The following is an 18603-nucleotide window of genomic DNA, read 5'->3' as shown; positions in this document are numbered from 1 at the left end:
TGAGCCACTGCGCCCGGCAACTTTTTTCTTATATCAAATTCATGAGTTTTGAGAGTGAGAGTGGAAACACACAAAGCCTGCAGATTTTTACCTTTCCGTCTCTTTGCCAGATTTCAATCATATGTGGTTTACAATCCCCTAATCCATTTTCCTTCTGTCATTTGTAGAGGGGTGTTCCTGCAATGAGTCCTGATGCTTTAAACCAGTTCCCAGCAGCTCCTATTCCAACTTTAAGTGGTTTTTCTATGACTCTGCCTACGCCAGTGAGTCAGACAACTGTGATACCATCAGGCCCTGCGGGCTCCGTGCCCCTCAGCCTTGGACAGCCAGTCATGGGCATTAACCTTGTTGGACCAGTGGGTGGAGCTGCAGCCCAGGCTTCTGGTGGTTTCCTGCCAACTTACCCTGCAAATCAGGTAAATGGAGAAGCTGTGCATATTTCAAATAATCCCTCAAAGTGAATCTGGGCACCTTTTTTTCCAGGGATGCATAGAGTAGGTTGCTGGATTATGGTGAGCACATTTAAATTCTTAGGTTCTATCTTTCAGGAAAACTGCTAAACCTGAAATTAAAATATTTCAGTTTTTCACTTCCCAGATTAGCAAAAATGTTTAAAGTATATAACATTTAGTGTTATTGAAAATTGCTGGGTGTAGTGGCTCACGCCTGTAATCCTAGCACTTTGGGAGGCTGGGGCAGGCAGATCACCTGAGGTCAGGAAGTTGAGACCAGCCTGACCAACATGGAGGAACCCCATCTCTACTGAAAATAGAACATTAGTCAGGCATGGTGGCACATACCTGTAATCCCAGCAACTCGGGAGTCTGAGGCAGGAGAATCACTTAAACCTGGGAGACAGAGGTTGCAGTGAGCTGAGATCGCACCATTGCACTCCAGCCTGGGCAACAAGAGCAAAACTCTGTCTCAAAATAGAAAGACATGGGTTTGGTCTTTATGCTGCCACTCACTATCTACAAGTCTTTAGACGAGTTACTTAACCGTGTTGTGTCCCATTGGCTCACTTTGGGCTGGGTGTGGTGGTTTATGCCTATAATCCCAGCACTTTGGGAGGCTGAGGCCAGTGAATCATAAGGTCAGGAGTTCAAGATCAGCCTGGTCAACATGGTAAAACCCTGTCTTTACTGAAAATACAAAAATTAGCCAGGTGTGGTGGCACGTGCCTGTAGTCCTAGGTATTTGGGAGGCTGAGGCAGGAGAATCATTTGAACCTGGGAGGCAGAGGTTGCAGTGAGCTGAAATCGCGCCAGTGCATTCCAGCCTGGGCAACAGAGTGAGACTCAGTCTCAAAAAATAAAACAGAAAGTGCAGGGTAAATGTAACTAATACACTCTAGGCTTATTGTTACAACCTTGTTGAAAGGCAGACTTGGCAATAACTATCAAAATTCTACATGTGCAGCTGGGCGTGGTGGTGTATACCTGTAGTCTCAGCTACTCTGGAGGCTCAGGCAGGAGGATCATATGAGCCCAGGAGTTAAAGTCTGCCGTGAGCTATGATTATGATCACACCATTACACTCCAGCTTGGCAACAGAAGGAGACTCTGTTTAAAACGAAACAAAACAAATACCTCAGCATGTATATATCTTCTGTCCCAGCAGTCACATTATTAGAAATCTGTCCCAAGAAATAGTAACTCAAATTAGTAAAGATAGGCAAGAATTTGTTTTGTAACATTGTTAGAGTAAAAAGTAAAAAAAAAAAGAAAAATGGGGAGAAAGGTTAAATAAATTTTAGTTCATCCACACAGTGGTAAACTAATCATTAAACTGAATGAGATAGATCTACATGTACTGCATGGAGATGTGTCTTTGTTATATAGTTAAAGTATAGAGCAATATAGTGTAAGCTCATTTTTCTTTAAAACAAATGAGTTGTTAACAGTACTTTTGGAGTGGGATTAGGAGTCATTGTTCACTTTTTATACATGTATGTGATTGGTTATGATGAGCTTGTGTCACTTAATTTGCAAACATGCATGATATGTCTATATGACTTTTTAATTTTTTGACCTTTTCTATTTTTTTATTTGAGACGAATCTTGCTGTGTTGCCCAGGCTGGAGTGCAGTGGCATGATCTTGGTTCACTGCCACCTCTGCCTCCCAGGTTCAAGCCATTCTCCTGCCTCAGCCTGCCAACTAGCTGGGATTACAGGTGCCCGCCACCACATCCAGCTAGATATGTCTTTTAAAGATGGTAGGTGCTCAGTAACCCAATGAAATTCAGCTATTTAAAAAATGTATAGATTATCTTTTTTTTTTAACAGTCGCCCAGGCTGGAGTACAGTGATGTGATCTTGGTTCACTGCAACTTCCGTCACCTGGGTTGAAGGGATTCTCCTGCCTCAGCCACCCATGTAGCTGAGTCTACAGGCTCACGCCACCACTCCCAGCTAATTTTTATATTTTTAGTAGAGATAGGGTTTTGCCTTGTTGGCCAGGCAGGCTGGTCTCAAACTTCTGACCTCAGGAGATCTGCTGGCCTCCACCTCCCAAAGTGCTAGGATTACAGGTGTGAACTACTGGGCCTGGCCTAGATTAGCTATTTAAACCAGTCTTTTACCATTTGTACCAGAGAGTATCTAAAATTACAAAACAGGATTCCTGCCTTAAGCACTTGAGTTAATGTACCTAAACTCAGAAATTTTAAAGGCAGTCTTTGAGATTGACTCTTGGACATTTGTTGTGTATTTATTTTACCAGTCAGTGCTATTTATTTAAATGTCCTTTATAAACCTAGGTAGTAAAGCCGGAAGAAGACGACTTCCAGGATTTTCAAGATGCTTCTAAGTCAGGATCCCTTGATGACTCATTCAGTGATTTCCAAGAGTTGCCTGCTTCTTCAAAAACAAGTAACTCCCAGCATGGAAAGAGGTAGACAAGAGTTTAATATATTTAATATTGTATTTAATCGTTAAGAAAGAGGCATCCATAATAAGAAGGCTAGGTGTGAGGAATTTAAAAAATTAAATTTTACTCTGCAAACTTCTCTCCCCTTTGTCCACCTGAAACTTCAGCTCCTACTGTTTCCTCCCGGTACACTTTTTTTTTTACCTGTGCCAATACTCTTTTTTACCTGTGCCAAACCTGTATTATAACTAAGAGCACCTGTGCAATGATGACTTCATGTTCCTGTATTAAAAGGCAGGTCTTCAACTGTTGAAAAGTTTTTTAGGCAGGAGCACATAATTTTACATTTTTGTAATGTAATGTACTGTTGCTTTTCCACAGAACTATAATTCAGAACTCTAAATAATCATATTTATTCACATTTCTTGAATATTTGACATCACTGTATTCCCAGCTGTTCCAGCTGCTTGGAATGCTGAGGCAGGAGAATCATTTGAACCCAGGAGGTTGAAACTGCAGTGTGCTGTGATTATGCCTCTGCACTCCAGCCTGGCGACAGAGCAAGACGCTGTCTCAAAAACAAACAAACAACAACAACAAAAAAAAACAAGTAAAAATAAAAATTCACAAAGGTTAATGTATAGGAGTTTGGAGTTGGTTAGTTTATTTTGCTGAAATCAAAGTATTTCTTTTGAAATGTATATATTTAGCAGGGTAAGCAACTAAATAAAACTATCTACCACAGTCATATGGAGTGATTGTAAAACACTAATAGATTCACTAGAGAAAATGCAAAATACTTTTTTTGGCCAATTTTTTTACGTCTTTTCAGTAAAATACAGGTTCTTAAATGTAAAATCAATATGCCTTTCTCACTTGAGTATTTTCATTGTACGAAAGGGTAGAAATAACTTTTCATGTTTGGAACAGATGATAACTGTATGTAACTGGCATAAACACTTTCACAGTGACTACAGTGGTTTTTTAAAATAATAAGAGAACTGGAATGAAATATTCATTTGCAGTGTGCATAAAATTACATTCTGAGTCATAACTTACTGTGAATGGAATTTTGTTGACTTTAATCAGCAAGAAGTAGTTCATTACCCTAAAGATCTTTTTTTCAATTCTGTGAATATAATTTTAAAATTAATAAGTGTCACATTTAGTAGAAAGATTTTTACTGATGAGCTGTAAATGGCCATCACTAAAGTTGGAGGGGTCATGAAAAATAAATCATTCAATTTTTGGGAGTTTTTTTCCCTAAAATGTTAATTGCTTTTGTTCCCATGTAATATTCTGTACGGTGAACTGTACTTTAATTACTTATGGAACTTTTAAAAAGTCAACTTACAATGTATAGATGATGACTTACTTCATTTGTCAAGATCAGTTATATAGCAGCTGTTTGGTGGTGATGTGAATTCATAATATTTGATAGCATTAAGTCCTAAAGGACTGTGTACCCCATTAACATGCAGCTGCCAGGACCTAGTTTTTACCTTACTTGTAAGCCACTGATAAGAAGATTTAAATGTCTGTGGAAAGATTTTTTGCTCCAGGGCAAAGAACTCAATAGAAATCCATTTATATGACTTGTACGTGGTATTGAATGACAAGAACTAGTGGTGGAATGTAGTCATTCATATGTAAAGGTAGTTCTTCCAGGGAGCTGCCTGGGTCTGATAAGAGAAGAAGAAGAAAAAAAAAAAAAAAAAAGTAGTGCTTTTATAGTATGTGTTTAAGCCTTCTAAGAATTACCCATACAGATACTACTCATTAACGCTATTTTTCCATCCAGCAAGAAATATGTCCAGAAGCAAAAGTATCTTTATCTAATTTTGAAGTGATTGTTGTTTTGTTACAAAGATAGCTTCTGGAACCACTGATGTGATCCTTGTAAAAATGCAAATTGTATTAACTCTGCTGCAGCTTATCAGATGTATGCACTTCTGCCAGTAGGCAGTGCAGTATAATCAAAAGAAGAACAATTTACATCTTGGTTTGAACAACATTTCATAAATAGATTTTTATCTTAACTATTCTACCTCTGCACTCTGAACCCATTAAAGATAACTTATATTAAGGTTCACATGATTTATTTTAAAATATTGAGTATACATATGTGGATCAGTTCACTTTTACAGTTTTATGGTCGTAAAGTTAAAATTGCAGAAAGTCATCCTTTAATAATCTACTTCCAATGCCATTCCAATTGTTATTATGGCTTAAAGAGACGCTTAGACAGTAAACATGGTTCTGACCCTTCTTCATTTAATTAGGAAAAAAATAATTGGGTATTGTTTTTTGTCTTTTTAAAAAAAAAAAAAACCAGACATTGTTTTTAGTTTTGTGGTATATATGTATACTATTTAGTTTCTCACTTTTAAAGCAGAGAGCCATGAGTTTTAATGAAATACTTGTTTGCTATTTTAATTCTAACTTCCTTTTTGATGATAAGGGAAGAATTCAGGGTCATCAAAAGTTTCTTTTTCCCTTTAGTGCCCCTTCTTTGTTGATGCCACTTCCTGGAACTAAAGCATTGCCTTCAATGGACAAATATGCTGTATTTAAAGGAATTGCAGCTGATAAGTCTTCTGAAAATACTGTTCCACCTGGAGGTAAAAACAGTTGGTAAATTCATAAACTTGTGAATGCTAAATTGCAAAATATTTAAATTGTATGAATCTTTAAGTGGTGGTCTTCTGTGCTAAATGTGTAAAATGCTTATACCACACGTTAAGAGTGTTTGGTTAAACCAATCTGCCTCACTTCCTGGAGCTGTGATTTCAAGATTCCTAACCTTAATTGAGCTCCGTCCTTTCTATCATAGATCCTGGTGATAAATATAGTGCTTTCAGAGAACTCGAACAGACAGCAGAGAATAAACCTTTAGGTAAGTTTTTGAGTCCCTAAAAGGATAAATTATTTCCATTTTTAATTTAAAAAAAAGGGATTTTTGATGGTTTTTTCAGTGGCATTCCTTTGTGTTAGTGTGTGTGTGTTCAGGAGAAAAAAACTGAATGGATGAAACAATATGGTATAGGAGTGATTTTTATAATAGATAACTCAAACTGTAAGTATTCTAATTCAAAAAACCTTAATAATAGCTACCGTGTTTAGGCCCGGTGTGGTGGCTCATGTAATCCCAGCACTTTGGGAGGCCGATGTGGGCAGATCACCTGAGGTCAGGAATTTGAGACCAACTTGGTCACATGGTGAAACCCCATCTCTCCTAAAAATGCAAAAAAGTTAGCTGGGTGTGGTGGCGCATGCTGTGGTCCCAGCTACTCAGGAGGCTGAGGCACAAGAATTGCTTGAACTCGGGGAGGCAGAGGTTGCAGTGAGCCAAGATCATGCCAATCATGCCACTGCACTCCAGCCTGGCAACAGAGCGAGACTCCATCTCAAAAAAAAAAAAAAAATCAAGGCCGGGCGCGGTGGCTCAAGCCTGTAATCCCAGCACTTTGGGAGGCCGAGGCGGGTGGATCACGAGGTCGAGAGATCAAGACCATCCTGGTCAACATGGTGAAACCCCGTCTCTACTAAAATACAAAAAATTAGCTGGGCACGGTGGCGCGTGCCTGTAATCCCAGCTACTCAGGAGGCTGAGGCAGGAGAATTGCCTGAACCCAGGAGGCGGAGGTTGCGGTGAGCCGAGATCGCGCCATTGCACTCCAGCCTGGGTAACAAGAGCGAAACTCCGTCTCAAAAAAAAAAAAAAAAAAAAAAAAAAAAAAAAAAATCATGATAGGCACTAAATGGGGGATTATCTAGTAGAAGAGGAATAAGATTACTTCTTATGGTTCTGGAAATTACAGTTATTGGGAATTATTTATTTTGTAAAATGTAGGGCATGCCAGGCACAGTGGCTCATGCCTGTAATTGTAGCACTTTGGGAGGCCAAAGTGGGAGGATGACTTGAGCCCAGGAGTTTGAGACCAGCCTGGGTAACATAGTGAGACCCTGTCTCTACAAAAAGAGTAAAAAATTTTTAAAAAATACAATACAATTAGTCAGATGTGGTGGTGCTCAGCTGTGGTCCTAGCTACTTAAGAGGCTGAGGTAGGAGAATTGCTTGAGCCTGGGAGGTCAAGGCTGCAATGAGCCATGATTGTGCCACTGTACTCCAGCCTGGGCAGCAAGCAAGACACCGTCTCAATCAATTAAAATAAAAAAAACAAATAAAATTTAGGACAAATTCCAAATCAGTGTAGTTTCCTCTGAAGATAGGACATTTCCTTTCACGGGAAGCTTGCAAGACACATTAAATTCCCTTGTCAAATGAGAGCTGTGGTTGCTGTGACTTATTATACTGTTCAATAAGGCTTAAAGTGTTAGCAGTACAGCAATCTATGGACTGTAAAGGCAACAACTAGTCTTTTTTTTTTTTGAAACAGTTTTATTCTTATCACCCAGGCTTGAGTACAATGGCATGATCTTGGCTCACTGCAACCTCCACCTCTTGGTTTCAAGCGATTCTCCTGTCCCAGCCTCCCGAGTAGCTGGGATTACAGGCACCTGCCACCATACCTGGCTAATTTTCGTGTTTTCAGTAGAGATGAGGTTCCACCATGTTGGCCAGGCTGGTCTCGAACTCCTGACCTGAAGTGATCTGCCCGCCTCAGCTTCCCAAAGTGCTGGGATTACAGGCATGAGCCATCACACTTGGCCAGTCTTTCACTTTTCAAGAGTTTTTCTTTTCTATTACTGTTGCAGTACCTGCTACCATTATTATTTGTTATTTTTTAGGTTTTCACTCATGATCTGGAAAGAAAGCATTCCAGAATAGCATTATTAAAAGCAACTTGAGGCCAGACGTGGTGGCTCATGCCTGTAATCCCAGCACTTTGGGAGGCTGAGGCGGGCAGATCACAAGGTCAGGAGTTTGAGACCAGCCTGGCTAACATGGTGAAACCCCATCTCTACTAAAAATACAAAAATTAGCCAGGCGCGGTGACACACGCCTATAATCCCAGCTACTCAGGAGGCTGAGGCAGGAGAACTGCTTGAACCTGGGAGGTGGAGGTTGCAGTGAGCCAAGATCATACCACTGCACTCCAGCCTAGGCAACAGAATGAGACTCTTACCTCAAGAAAAAAAAAAAAAACTTGATTAAGGCATAGTTACTACTACATATCATAAAGCAGGTACAAGGTATTTTACATTCACAGAGGTATAATACAGTACTCTCTTACATCTATAATACTAGAGGGTATAATTAAAAAGGCATTATATAAGGTTTGATTCTGCTTTTCCAGCAGAGAACCCAAAGGATGGTATGACACAGCTCTTGTACAGAAATGCACTTTCTTTGTTAGGATTTTCTTTCATTAGTAGCATGCTTGTAGATACTCACTTTTCTTCATGAACATTAGCTAAAAATAATTTAAAAACCAACGACCAGATGAAACATTGGATTCATATAGAGACGACCAAGTGGGGGCAAGCAGGACTCAACCAAACTCGTGTTTTACCAAATCCTTCATGTTTGAGTGGCGAGAGCTCTGTGAAAGAAGGGAATGGCAACTAGCACTTCAAAGCCTGGGCCACAACCAAAACACAGGATCATTTCAATCAGAAGCAGTAACCAAACACTGCTCACTTAGTATGTTCAGGAATGCCGACGTCAATATTCAGCCATCTGCTCACTCATCCAGGCAGAATGGGTGATCAGTTACTATACTTTGCTTGTATTAAACTAAATTACCACTTTGTAAGATTTTCAAGATTGGCTGTAATTTAATGAGAAAGATGAAGAGAGAGGAGTTTATATGCATGTGTGGTTACCATCTCTGATAGTAAGACTTATCGAGTACAAGATAATATAAAATGATAATTTGAGAGCTATATATGTAAAAACTTTATGTTTGTGGTTAAATCCTACTATAAACATGATGTGTAGGGTTTAGATGACCCATAGGTCAGTTTATCTTCTCCAAAGCTTAACTTTGCATGCTATGAAACTCTAATGAGAATTTCCTTCTGGGAATAATGCCACGTTCTATCTTTATGTACTGAATGCTCGAACTTGGGACATCGTTCAACAATCTTTTGTTTCCACCCTTCTGCTAAGGGTCACGGATAGAAGATAGGTAACTGGGGCCGGGCACGGTGACTCACGCCTGTAGTCCCAGCACTTTGGGAGGCCGAGGCGGGTGGATCACGAGGTCAAGAGATCGAGACCATCCTGGTCGACATGGTGAAACCCCATCTCTACTAATACAAAAAATTAGCTGGGCATGGTGGCGCGTGCCTGTAATCCCAGCTACTCAGGAGGCTGAGGCAGGAGAATTGCCTGAACCCAGGAGGCGGAGGTTGCGGTGAGCCGAGATCGCGCCATTGCACTCCAGCCTGGGTAACAAGAGCGAAACTCCGTCTCAAAAAAAAAAAAAAAAAGAAGATAGGTAACTATGGTAGAAATTGTACTGCTTAATAATCTCTAAAAAAGGGAAGCCCACCTCTTTTTTTTGAGACGGAGTTTCTCTCTTGTTACCCAGGCTGGAGTGGAATGGCACGATCTCGGCTCACCGCAACCTTCGCCTCCTGGGTTCAGGCAATTCTCCTGCCTCAGCCTCCTGAGTAGCTGGGATTACAGGCACACGCCACCATGCCCAGCTAATTTTTTGTATTTTTAGTAGAGACGGGGTTTCACCATGTTGACCAGGATGGTCTCGATTTCTTGACCTCATGATCCACCCACCTCGTGATCCACCCGCCTCGGCCTCCCAAAGTTCTGGGATTACAGGCATGAGCCACCGCGCCTGGCGGGAAGCCCACCTCTTATAAAACTATTTAGTCCCTTATAGCTGTTAGGTTCTAGAAATGTTTCCTTGTGTTTCATCCAAGCTTTTAGAACGTAGTAGCTATTTCTTCCTCAGTGCCTGTGTCAGATAGACACTGGGAGTACAGAGATAAACCTGAGGGGAACTTTTGACTTGTTAGGTTTTCATTTGCACCTAGCAATGCTTTCATCAACACTTGGGCCAACACAAGTTTGGAGTAAAGAGCACATGGTTCAACATGAAGGTTCTTGTGTAATATGATATTAATAACCATGATATGTATTCCTGTAATAGACAATAGGAAAAATGTAAGCAGTAATGTACCTTAGTCCTGCTTTTTTAATACTTTTTTTTTTTTGAGACAGTATCTTGCTCAGTCGTTCAACCTGGAGTGCAGTGGTGCAGTGAAAGCTCGCTGCAGCCTCCAACTCTTGGGTTCAAGCAATTGTCCTGCCTCAGCCTCCCAAGTAGCTAGTACTATAGATGTGTACCACCACCGTGGGGTCTTGCTCTGTTGCCCAAGCTAGTCTTGAACTCCTGGCTTCAAGCAATCCTTCCAGCTCAGCATCCCACAGTGCTGGGGGCCACCATGCCATCCAAATTTCAGTACTTTTTTTTTTTTTTTTTTTTTTTTGAGGCAGAGTCTCACTATGTTGCCAGGCTGGAGTGCAGTGGCACAGTCTCAGCTCACTGCAACCTCCACCTCCTGGGTTCAAGTGATTCCCCTGCCTCAGCATCCCGAGTAGCTGAGACAACAGGCACGCATCACCATGCCTGGCTAATTTTTTGTATTTTAGTAGAGACAGGGTTTCACCATATTGGCCGGGTTGGTCTCAATCTCCTGACCTTGTGATCCTCCCACCTCAGCCTCCCAAAGTGCTGGGATTACAGACGTGTGCCAGTCACGCCTGGCCCAAATTTTAGTACTTTTTAAACAAAGTTCCAGATTGTTGTTACTTTCATTTGCTTGCTTTCATTCCTATCTTAACTTTAGTTTAAATGTCTTCCAAGTAGAGTTGCCACCTTTGTTAATTTTAGGAAAATAGATTTTCTTTTCCTAAATGGTGTCATACCTTTTTTATACTCATTAAAAAATACATTGGCTTGACTTCATCAAAGTACATTAGTATCTTATATATATTTTTTTTTTTTTTTTTTTTGAGATGGAGTTTTGCTCTTGTTGCCCTGGCTAGAGTGCAATGGCTTGATCTTGGCTCACCGGAACCTCTGCCTCCCAGGTTCAAGCAATTTTCCTGCCTCAGCCTCCTGAATAGCTGGGATTATTGGCATGCACCACCATGCTTGGCTAATTTTTTTGTATTTTTTAATAAAGACGGGGTTTCTCCATATTAGTCAGGCTGGTGTCGAACTCCCGACCTCAGGTGATTTGCCCACCTCAGCCTCTGGGATTACAGGCATGATCCACTGCGTCAGGCCAGTATCTTAGAATTTATGAAGAATCTTACATTATTGTGTTCAGAGCTGTGGGTTTCTTAGGTTACTGAATGACAGAGTTTAATAATATTTCCTTTTTTCCATCTTCACAGTTTAAGCCGTAAATTAAAGTAAATGAGGAAAATGTTCTATATAAAGAAATGACATATTTTTATTAAATAAAGAAATGACATATTGTTATTAAAGTTTTAGCAAAAAAGTAGTCTCTTTTGAGATTTTTTTTAGAGCCTAAAAAGTGACAGAGAGGGAAACTTGCAAGAATGTAAACATTAACCACAAAGCTAATCATGAAATAATATGCTTAATAATGCCTTCTGATAGACAAGCTTCCATTGACTGTGACTAATTATTTGCCAACAGATTCCCATTGTAAACCCACCCATTTTTATTTCTTTTTAACTCTTTCACCCAGCTTGCATTTCTAATGGAAAAGCTTACAATTCATCAGTAAGTGTAGTTTGCTGTGGCGATTCAAACGAACAAAGCAATACTTGTCAATTTCACAGATACTTCAAAGCAACACATTAAAAATTTAGGCTGTGATAAAATTGGCTGCTTGCCACCTATACATTTATAGAAATAATACAAATATTAGTGATACTAAAGTTCTAGGGTGATTTTTAAAAGTTTTACATCTTCTGTCAGTTTGTGAAATTGACTTGAGTTTTACTAGTGGTACGTCTTACAAATATAAATTACAAGAAATCTGAATGCTGGTCCTCTCTTATTAGATGAATTCCTTGGTGTTGATGAATTATGCTGATGAATTGGTTAAGTATCTCAGGTTAGGCAGAAAATCAGCTTGTATTGTTTTTGGTGCTTTTTTTCCATCTGCTATATCCAAGTATATATCTTGTTACAAACACAGTATTATTTTATTGAGACAGAGTTTCATTCTTGTTGCCCATGCTGGAGTGCAATGGTGCAATCTTGGCTTACTGCAACCTCAGCCCCCAGGGTTCAAGTGATTCTCCTGCCTCAGCCTCCCAAGCAGCTGGTATTACAGATGCCTGCCACCACACCCAGCTAATTTTTGTATTTTTTAATAGAGACAAGGTTTCCCCATGTTGGCCAGTCTAGTCTTGAACTCCTGACCTCGTGATCCACCTGCCTCGGCCTCCCAAAGTGCTGGGATTGAGCCACCATGCCTGGCCGGCTGGCCCTAACTTTTTATTTTTTGGGTGAGGAAATTAAACCTTATATTTTACTTTACTTATTTTTAATCTCCAGAAATGGCAGTCATATTTTTTTTTTTGAGATGGAGTCTCACTCTGTCGCCAGGCTGGAGTGCAGTAGCGCAATCTTGGCTCACTGCAACCTCTGCCTCCCAGGTTCAAGCAATTTTCCTGTCTCAGCCTCTCGAGTAGCTAGGATTACAGGCCTGAGCCACCATGCCCAGTTAATTTTTTTTGGTATTTTTAATAGAGACAGGGTTTTACCATGTTGACCAGGCTGGTCTTGAATTCCCAACCTGAGGTGATTCGCCCACCTTAGCCTCCCAAAGTTCTGGGATTACAGACGTGAGCCACCGCTCCCAGGAAGCAGTCATATTTTTTAATAATAAATGATGTTGGTTGTTATAGCTATGTTTATTTGTTTATTCATTTTTCTTTTCTTTCTTTCTTTTTTTTTTTTCAAGATGGAGTTTTACTCTTGTTGCCCGGGCTGTAGTACAATGGCATGATCTCAGCTCACTGCAACCTCTGCCTCCCAGGTTCAAGCGATTCTCCTACTTCATCCACCCTAATAGCTGGGATTACAGGCATGCGCCACCATGCCCTGCTAATTTTGTATTTTTTAGTAGAGACAGGATTTCTCCATGTTGGTCAAGCTGATCTCAAACTCCCGACCTCAGGTGATCCGCCTGCCTTGGCCTCCCAAAGTGCTGGGATTACAGGTGTGAGCCACCGTTCTCAGCCTTAGTTTTCTTTTTTGAGACAGAATCTCTCTCTGTCCCCCAGGCTGGAGTGCAGTGATGGGATCTTGGCTCACTGCAACCTCTGCCTCCCAGGTTCAAACAGTCCTTTTCCTCAGCCTCCTGAGTAGCTGGGATTACAGGCATGTTCCTCCATACCCAGCTAATTTTTCTGGTTTTTTTTTTTTTTTAATAGAGATGGGGTTTCTCCATGTTGGCCAGGCCTGTCTTGAACTCTTGGCTTTAAGCAATCTGCCTGCCTCGGCCTTTGAAAGTGCTAGTATTATAGGTGTGAGCCACTGTGCCCAGCCTTGGCATAACTATATTTACATTTGGCTTAACTCTGGTTTTTGTTACCTGGCATAGCCTAGTGGATTTTATGGTAGACCTTCAGATACTGTTAGAAAACTGAGATCATCTGCATCCTGATGTTGTACCTGAGTGATAACATTACTATCATAATAAAGAATATAGAAACCTTTTAAGAGTCATAGGCCTTGGGCTGGGCACGGTGACTCATGCCTGTAATTCCAGCACTTTGGGAGGCCAGGGTGGGTGGATCACCTGAGGTAAGGAGCTCGAGACCACCCTGGCTAATGTGGTGAAACCCCATCTCTACTAAAAATACAAAAATTAGCTGGGCATGGTGGTGGGTGCCTGTAATCCCAGCTACTTGGGAGGCTGAGGCAGGAGAATCGCTTGAATGGGAGGCAAAGGTGGCAGTGAGCCGGGATTCATGCCATCTTTCTATTGCATTCAATGTCTTAACTGAGTCTGTTTATTTATTAGAACTACATAAGTACCCACTGTAACCAGAATATAAAAACAAACAAATCTGGGACACATGTTTCTTAGGATCTCCTGAGAGCTGTTTCATGGGCAAAAGAAATTTTATTTAAAAAAATGATAAAAAATAAACAATTCTGTCAGTTACCCCATCCTCAGAGTAGCATAATATAAACTAAAGTCTAAATCATATCCTTTAAAACTTTGTATAATAGAGTTGGTATTTATTCAAATCCTTTTGAATTTTAGTAAATAAAAATAAGTGCTCATTGATACAGTGAGTCAGCTGATTTTTAGAAAAGCTCAAGTGCTCATAGACTTTTTTCTGTGAGATTCAGCTTATTAGAGAGTATGGGGAGGAGCTGCTTCACAGTGTGCCCTACTTTGCAAGTAAGTAGATACTTTTTCCAAAGTTTTTATCAAAGCTCCCTTTAAATTAATACCTCCGTTTACTTGCTCAAGACCACATAGTATCATAATATCTAATGTCATTCTTTTTTTTTTTTTTTTGAGATGGAGTTTTGCTCTCATTGTCAAGGTTGGAGTGCAGTGGTGCAATTTCGGCTCACTGCAATCTCTGCCTTCCGGGTTCTAGTGAATCTCCTGCCTCAGTCTCCCGAGTAGCTGGGACTACAGGCATGCGCCACCACACCCGGCAAATTTTGTATTTTTAGTAGAGACAGGGTTTCTCCATGTTGGTCAGGCTTGCCTCGAACTCCCGACTTCAGGTGATTCACCCACCTCAGCCTCCCAAACTTCTGGGATTACAGGTGTGAGCCACCACACCCGGCTGTATCTAGTGTTATTCCTAAAGTGCCTGGTTAAACCAAGTGTTGTACATCCTAGATATTAGATGTAGGATTTTTCATAATACTTTATTGGTACCTCTGATTTTTTTTAACCATGTAGTATGTTTTATCTTTAAAGGGCCACTGTTTTAATATGCCTCTCTTCAAAAACCTCTAGCACCTATTTCTTACTGTATCTATACAACAGTCTGTTTGGCTGGCTAGCTGTGGGAACAAAAAGTCTTGAGAGCAGTGCTTTTAGCCAATTGTAGGATCTGGAGCTAGAGGAGATCCCATATTAAACACGTGAGCCAATGAAAATGGTACTGTCAGGTACTTTCAGTTTGATTTCTATTTATTTCGGTATCACTTGACTTCAATGTGGAAATAAATGTGTATTTGAATAGGGTTTAAACTATGTAAGCGTTATTAAGTAATGTCAAATCAGTGGGGAAACATCAGTAAAATTATGCTTGCAGTTTAATATGCTGTGCATTATGGTTTTCAGTTCAGCATTCCTATTTGTTTGGTGGTATTTTTTTTTTTTTCAGGAGAAAGCTTTGCAGAATTCAGATCTGGAGGAACTGATGATGGTTTCACCGATTTTAAAACAGCCGATAGTATATCACCACTAGAGCCACCGACAAAAGACAAAACTTTCCCACCATCCTTCCCCTCAGGAACTATACAACAGAAGCAACAAACACAAGTGAAAAATCCTCTGAACTTAGCAGACCTTGATATGTTTTCCTCAGTTAATTGCAGCAGCGAGAAACCATTGTCTTTTTCAGCTGCGTTTAGCACATCTAAATCAGCTTCCACACCACAGTCAACAGGTTCTGCTGCTACTACGACAGCATTGGCATTGACGAAAACTTCTAGTTTGGCTGATGATTTTGGAGAATTCAACCTTTTTGGGGAATATTCTAGTCTAGCATCTGTTGGGGAGCAGGATGACTTTGCAGATTTTATGGCTTTCAGTAATAGCTCTCTTTCATCTGAGCAAAAGACAGATGACAAGTATGATGCCCTTAAAGAGGAAGCCAGTCCTGTTTCTCTAACCAGCAACATGGGCAGCACAGTGAAGGGTGGACAGAATCCCACTGCTGCATCTACCAAGTACGATGTCTTCAGACAACTTTCTCTGGAAGGGTCTGGACTAGGTGTTGAAGACCTGAAAGATAACACTCCTTCAGGAAAAAGTGATGATGATTTTGCAGACTTCCACTCCAGCAAACTTTCTTCTGTAAACTCGGACAAATCCCTGGGAGAGAAAGCTGTGGCTTTCAGACACACCAAAGAAGACTCTGCGTCAGTGAAGTCCTTGGATCTCCCTTCCATTGGTGGCAGCAGTGTTGGCAAGGAGGACTCTGAAGATGCACTCTCTGTTCAGTTTGACATGAAATTGGCTGATGTGGGAGGAGATCTTAAGCATGTCATGTCTGATAGCTCTTTGGATTTACCAACAGTTAGTGGCCAGCATCCTCCTGCTGCAGGTGAGGAATTGGTGAGATTGCTCTGGTGATGGTGTTGTAGATTTCAAAGATGAGTCCGTGGGTGTTGATTTACATGAGTAAGGCTCTGCCCCTTTATCTTTATGAATCTCTAATAACCTCTTTGTTGCCAGTCTCCCTAAAGCAGTATTAAATTGGACTCTATGGATACTTGGATATACAGATACTATGGCTACTGTGGACCTTAGATTGGGTGGCTAAAAATTTTATTTTTGAAATCTAGCACCAACTTGGTGTTAGAGGCACATAGATACTCACTGCTAAGTGAACTCCACATTGCCAGAAATCTGATAAAGACTTTTGCAATGCCAGCAGTGTTCTTCCATTTCTGTGAGTAAAATCAATGTTTCCCTCTCCTTTTTTCTTCTCTTGGGTATACACAGCAGCTGCCAGTATAGTATTCTGTTTGATTGACAGAAACGAACTCTTGTTAGGTCAAAAAAGTAAAAATTTCTAACCACTTGTAGTGCAGTTTGCCACATCCCTTTGAGAGAAGAAGAGGGAAAGAGTTTATATATGGATGTTCATTCAGTATGTCAGGGTCTGGCAAAGAGGAGGGCATGTGTTGTCAGTGGAATCCAGGAGCTGTTTTCAAATAGCTCTGTTACTGGAAATACTAAGTTGTAACAAATCTGTAGATGCTAGGATAGGGTAACTACTGACTTTCTGATAAAATGTTTGAAAACATCTTATTAGGGAGCCCTCTTTAAATTCTGTGTGGATTTACATGTAGCAATTTATTCTCTAGGTCAACTTCTGTCATAAAAACTAGATTCCCAAGTGTCCTGGTTTTTGTTTTGTTTTGTTTTTTGATATGTATATAGAAAGACAAACCTATTTTGTGGCCTTTTAATAATGAGAAATATCTCAGTACCACTGTATTATTCTAGAAAATGTTTTATGCATATCAAGAGTTTGGTTTTGTTTAACTAAAGAGGGACACATGAGACACTTCCAAGTTTACAGATTCAGGCAGAAATTGTAAAGTCCTATAGCTTTTGCATATGTCCAATTGGCAAGTTGGAAAACAAAATTGCATCCATCCTTTGGTTATGGAAATGTTGTAGGTATTCCTAAACAGGGTGCTGAATCAGGGGCAAGTCAGCAGAGACATTACATGTTTCATGTTGCTACTTGCTAAGGTGTTTTTCAGATGCAGTGGACGGTCTGAAGAGCTCCTGTGCCCTTGACTGTCTACTTTCTTTTTTTGTACTTTTCCTCAGAAACTTTCTTATTTTTTTGCTGCTATTTGTTTGACAGAGTGATTTAGTTTTTCTTTTTTGTATGAGCTGCTTGAGCCACAGCAGTTGGTTGCAAAGTGCTCTGTTTTCTGAACAATATTTGATTTTTATTTAAAAATCACATAACATGTATACTAGACTTTTGGACTCTGAAGTTACTAATTAGAAACTATTTTTCTGAAAGTGAATCTATATTCTTTCACAGTGCCAAGCTAGTTGTCTTTATGAAATGAGTCTAATCCAGGTTTGGGGTGTTTTGTTTTTTTTTTCCCATTTTATTTGGAAGTTGGTTTTTTGACCAAGCTTGTTCTTACTGACCTGTTAAAATAATCTTCTATGCTCACATTCTTTTATGTATGTTTGAAACATCCTCAGCTTGGAGCCTGTAATGTTCAAGCCAACTCTCTTCCGATGGAGGATATTCTTAAAAGCAGATTGTTTCCTCCCATTGATCTGTAAACCTCCTGTCAGAAAGGAGCAGTATCCCTTTAGAGCGGTTGTTAAAAGGGTTTATGTCTGACCAATGAGCTATCTTGCTCGTGTGCAAAACTGCTGCAGAAGTGTATTGTAGAGGGTAAATTTAGGCAAGGATTTACTCAATGTAATGTGGTTTTATTTTATTCTCATGTTCACCACAGTATTTCTTGCTCTTAGTTTGAGGGTAAAGTTACTTCTTGTTGGAGAAATAAGAAGTGAGCTGATGAAGAGAGAATAAAACCTAGTATATTGCTATCTGTGGACCTTAATCCTGTTTAGAATCCCTAACTTAACTCTGAAGGGGATACTGTCTCTTTTAACTCTTGCTATAATTCTTTGTATGGAAGGTAGATAATACTGATAACATTGCCTGATTTCTCTGCATATTATTACATTTAACCCTTTGAGCCCTTGCTGCATATAATTTCAACTAGGCTGCTTTTTCCCCCTAACCAAATTTAATCTGTCTGGCACTGAAGCATCTTGATGTGCAGTCATTAAAATCATATGGTTTCGTTGGCAGCAAGAGCTGACCCTCATTGGTGACATTTTCAAAGGGTTAGCAAGACTTCTGTAGCTACCTACCTACCTACCTGTAAAGTAGCTCTTTTGACATTGAAAATCTTTGTATTTTAATTAGCGCCCTTTTTCTTGGCTGCTTTTCTGATGTCTTTTTTTTTCAATTTAGACATTTTCTGTGTGAATGTGCCTTCGAACTTGCTTTAGTATATTCCTCTGCAAATAACTGATCTGCATGCTTATTCTGATGACTT

The 18603-nt window shown here is 40.1% G+C and overlaps 1 protein-coding gene across 9 annotated transcripts in view; it reads left to right on the top strand.

Annotated features, from left to right (window-relative positions):
* SYNRG (synergin gamma) overlaps positions 1-18603 on the top strand; it is a 96086-nt gene that overhangs the window by 38184 nt on the left and 39299 nt on the right. For all 9 annotated transcript variants that reach the window (XM_064378455.1, XM_064378456.1, XM_064378454.1 and 6 more), the window contains 5 exons: positions 168-416; positions 2760-2893; positions 5372-5490; positions 5703-5765; positions 15150-16094. In XM_064378455.1, coding sequence (XP_064234525.1) covers positions 168-416; positions 2760-2893; positions 5372-5490; positions 5703-5765; positions 15150-16094 — 1510 coding nt within the window. The remainder of the gene's footprint in view (positions 1-167; positions 417-2759; positions 2894-5371; positions 5491-5702; positions 5766-15149; positions 16095-18603) is intronic.

Source organism: Aotus nancymaae, unplaced genomic scaffold, assembly GCF_030222135.1.
Source record: "Aotus nancymaae isolate 86718 unplaced genomic scaffold, 86718_ANA_hifiasm-v0.15.2.pri h1tg000018l, whole genome shotgun sequence".
In the NCBI taxonomy this organism is placed as follows: domain Eukaryota; kingdom Metazoa; phylum Chordata; class Mammalia; order Primates; family Aotidae; genus Aotus; species Aotus nancymaae.
This window is presented reverse-complemented; position numbering and strand designations above follow the sequence as displayed.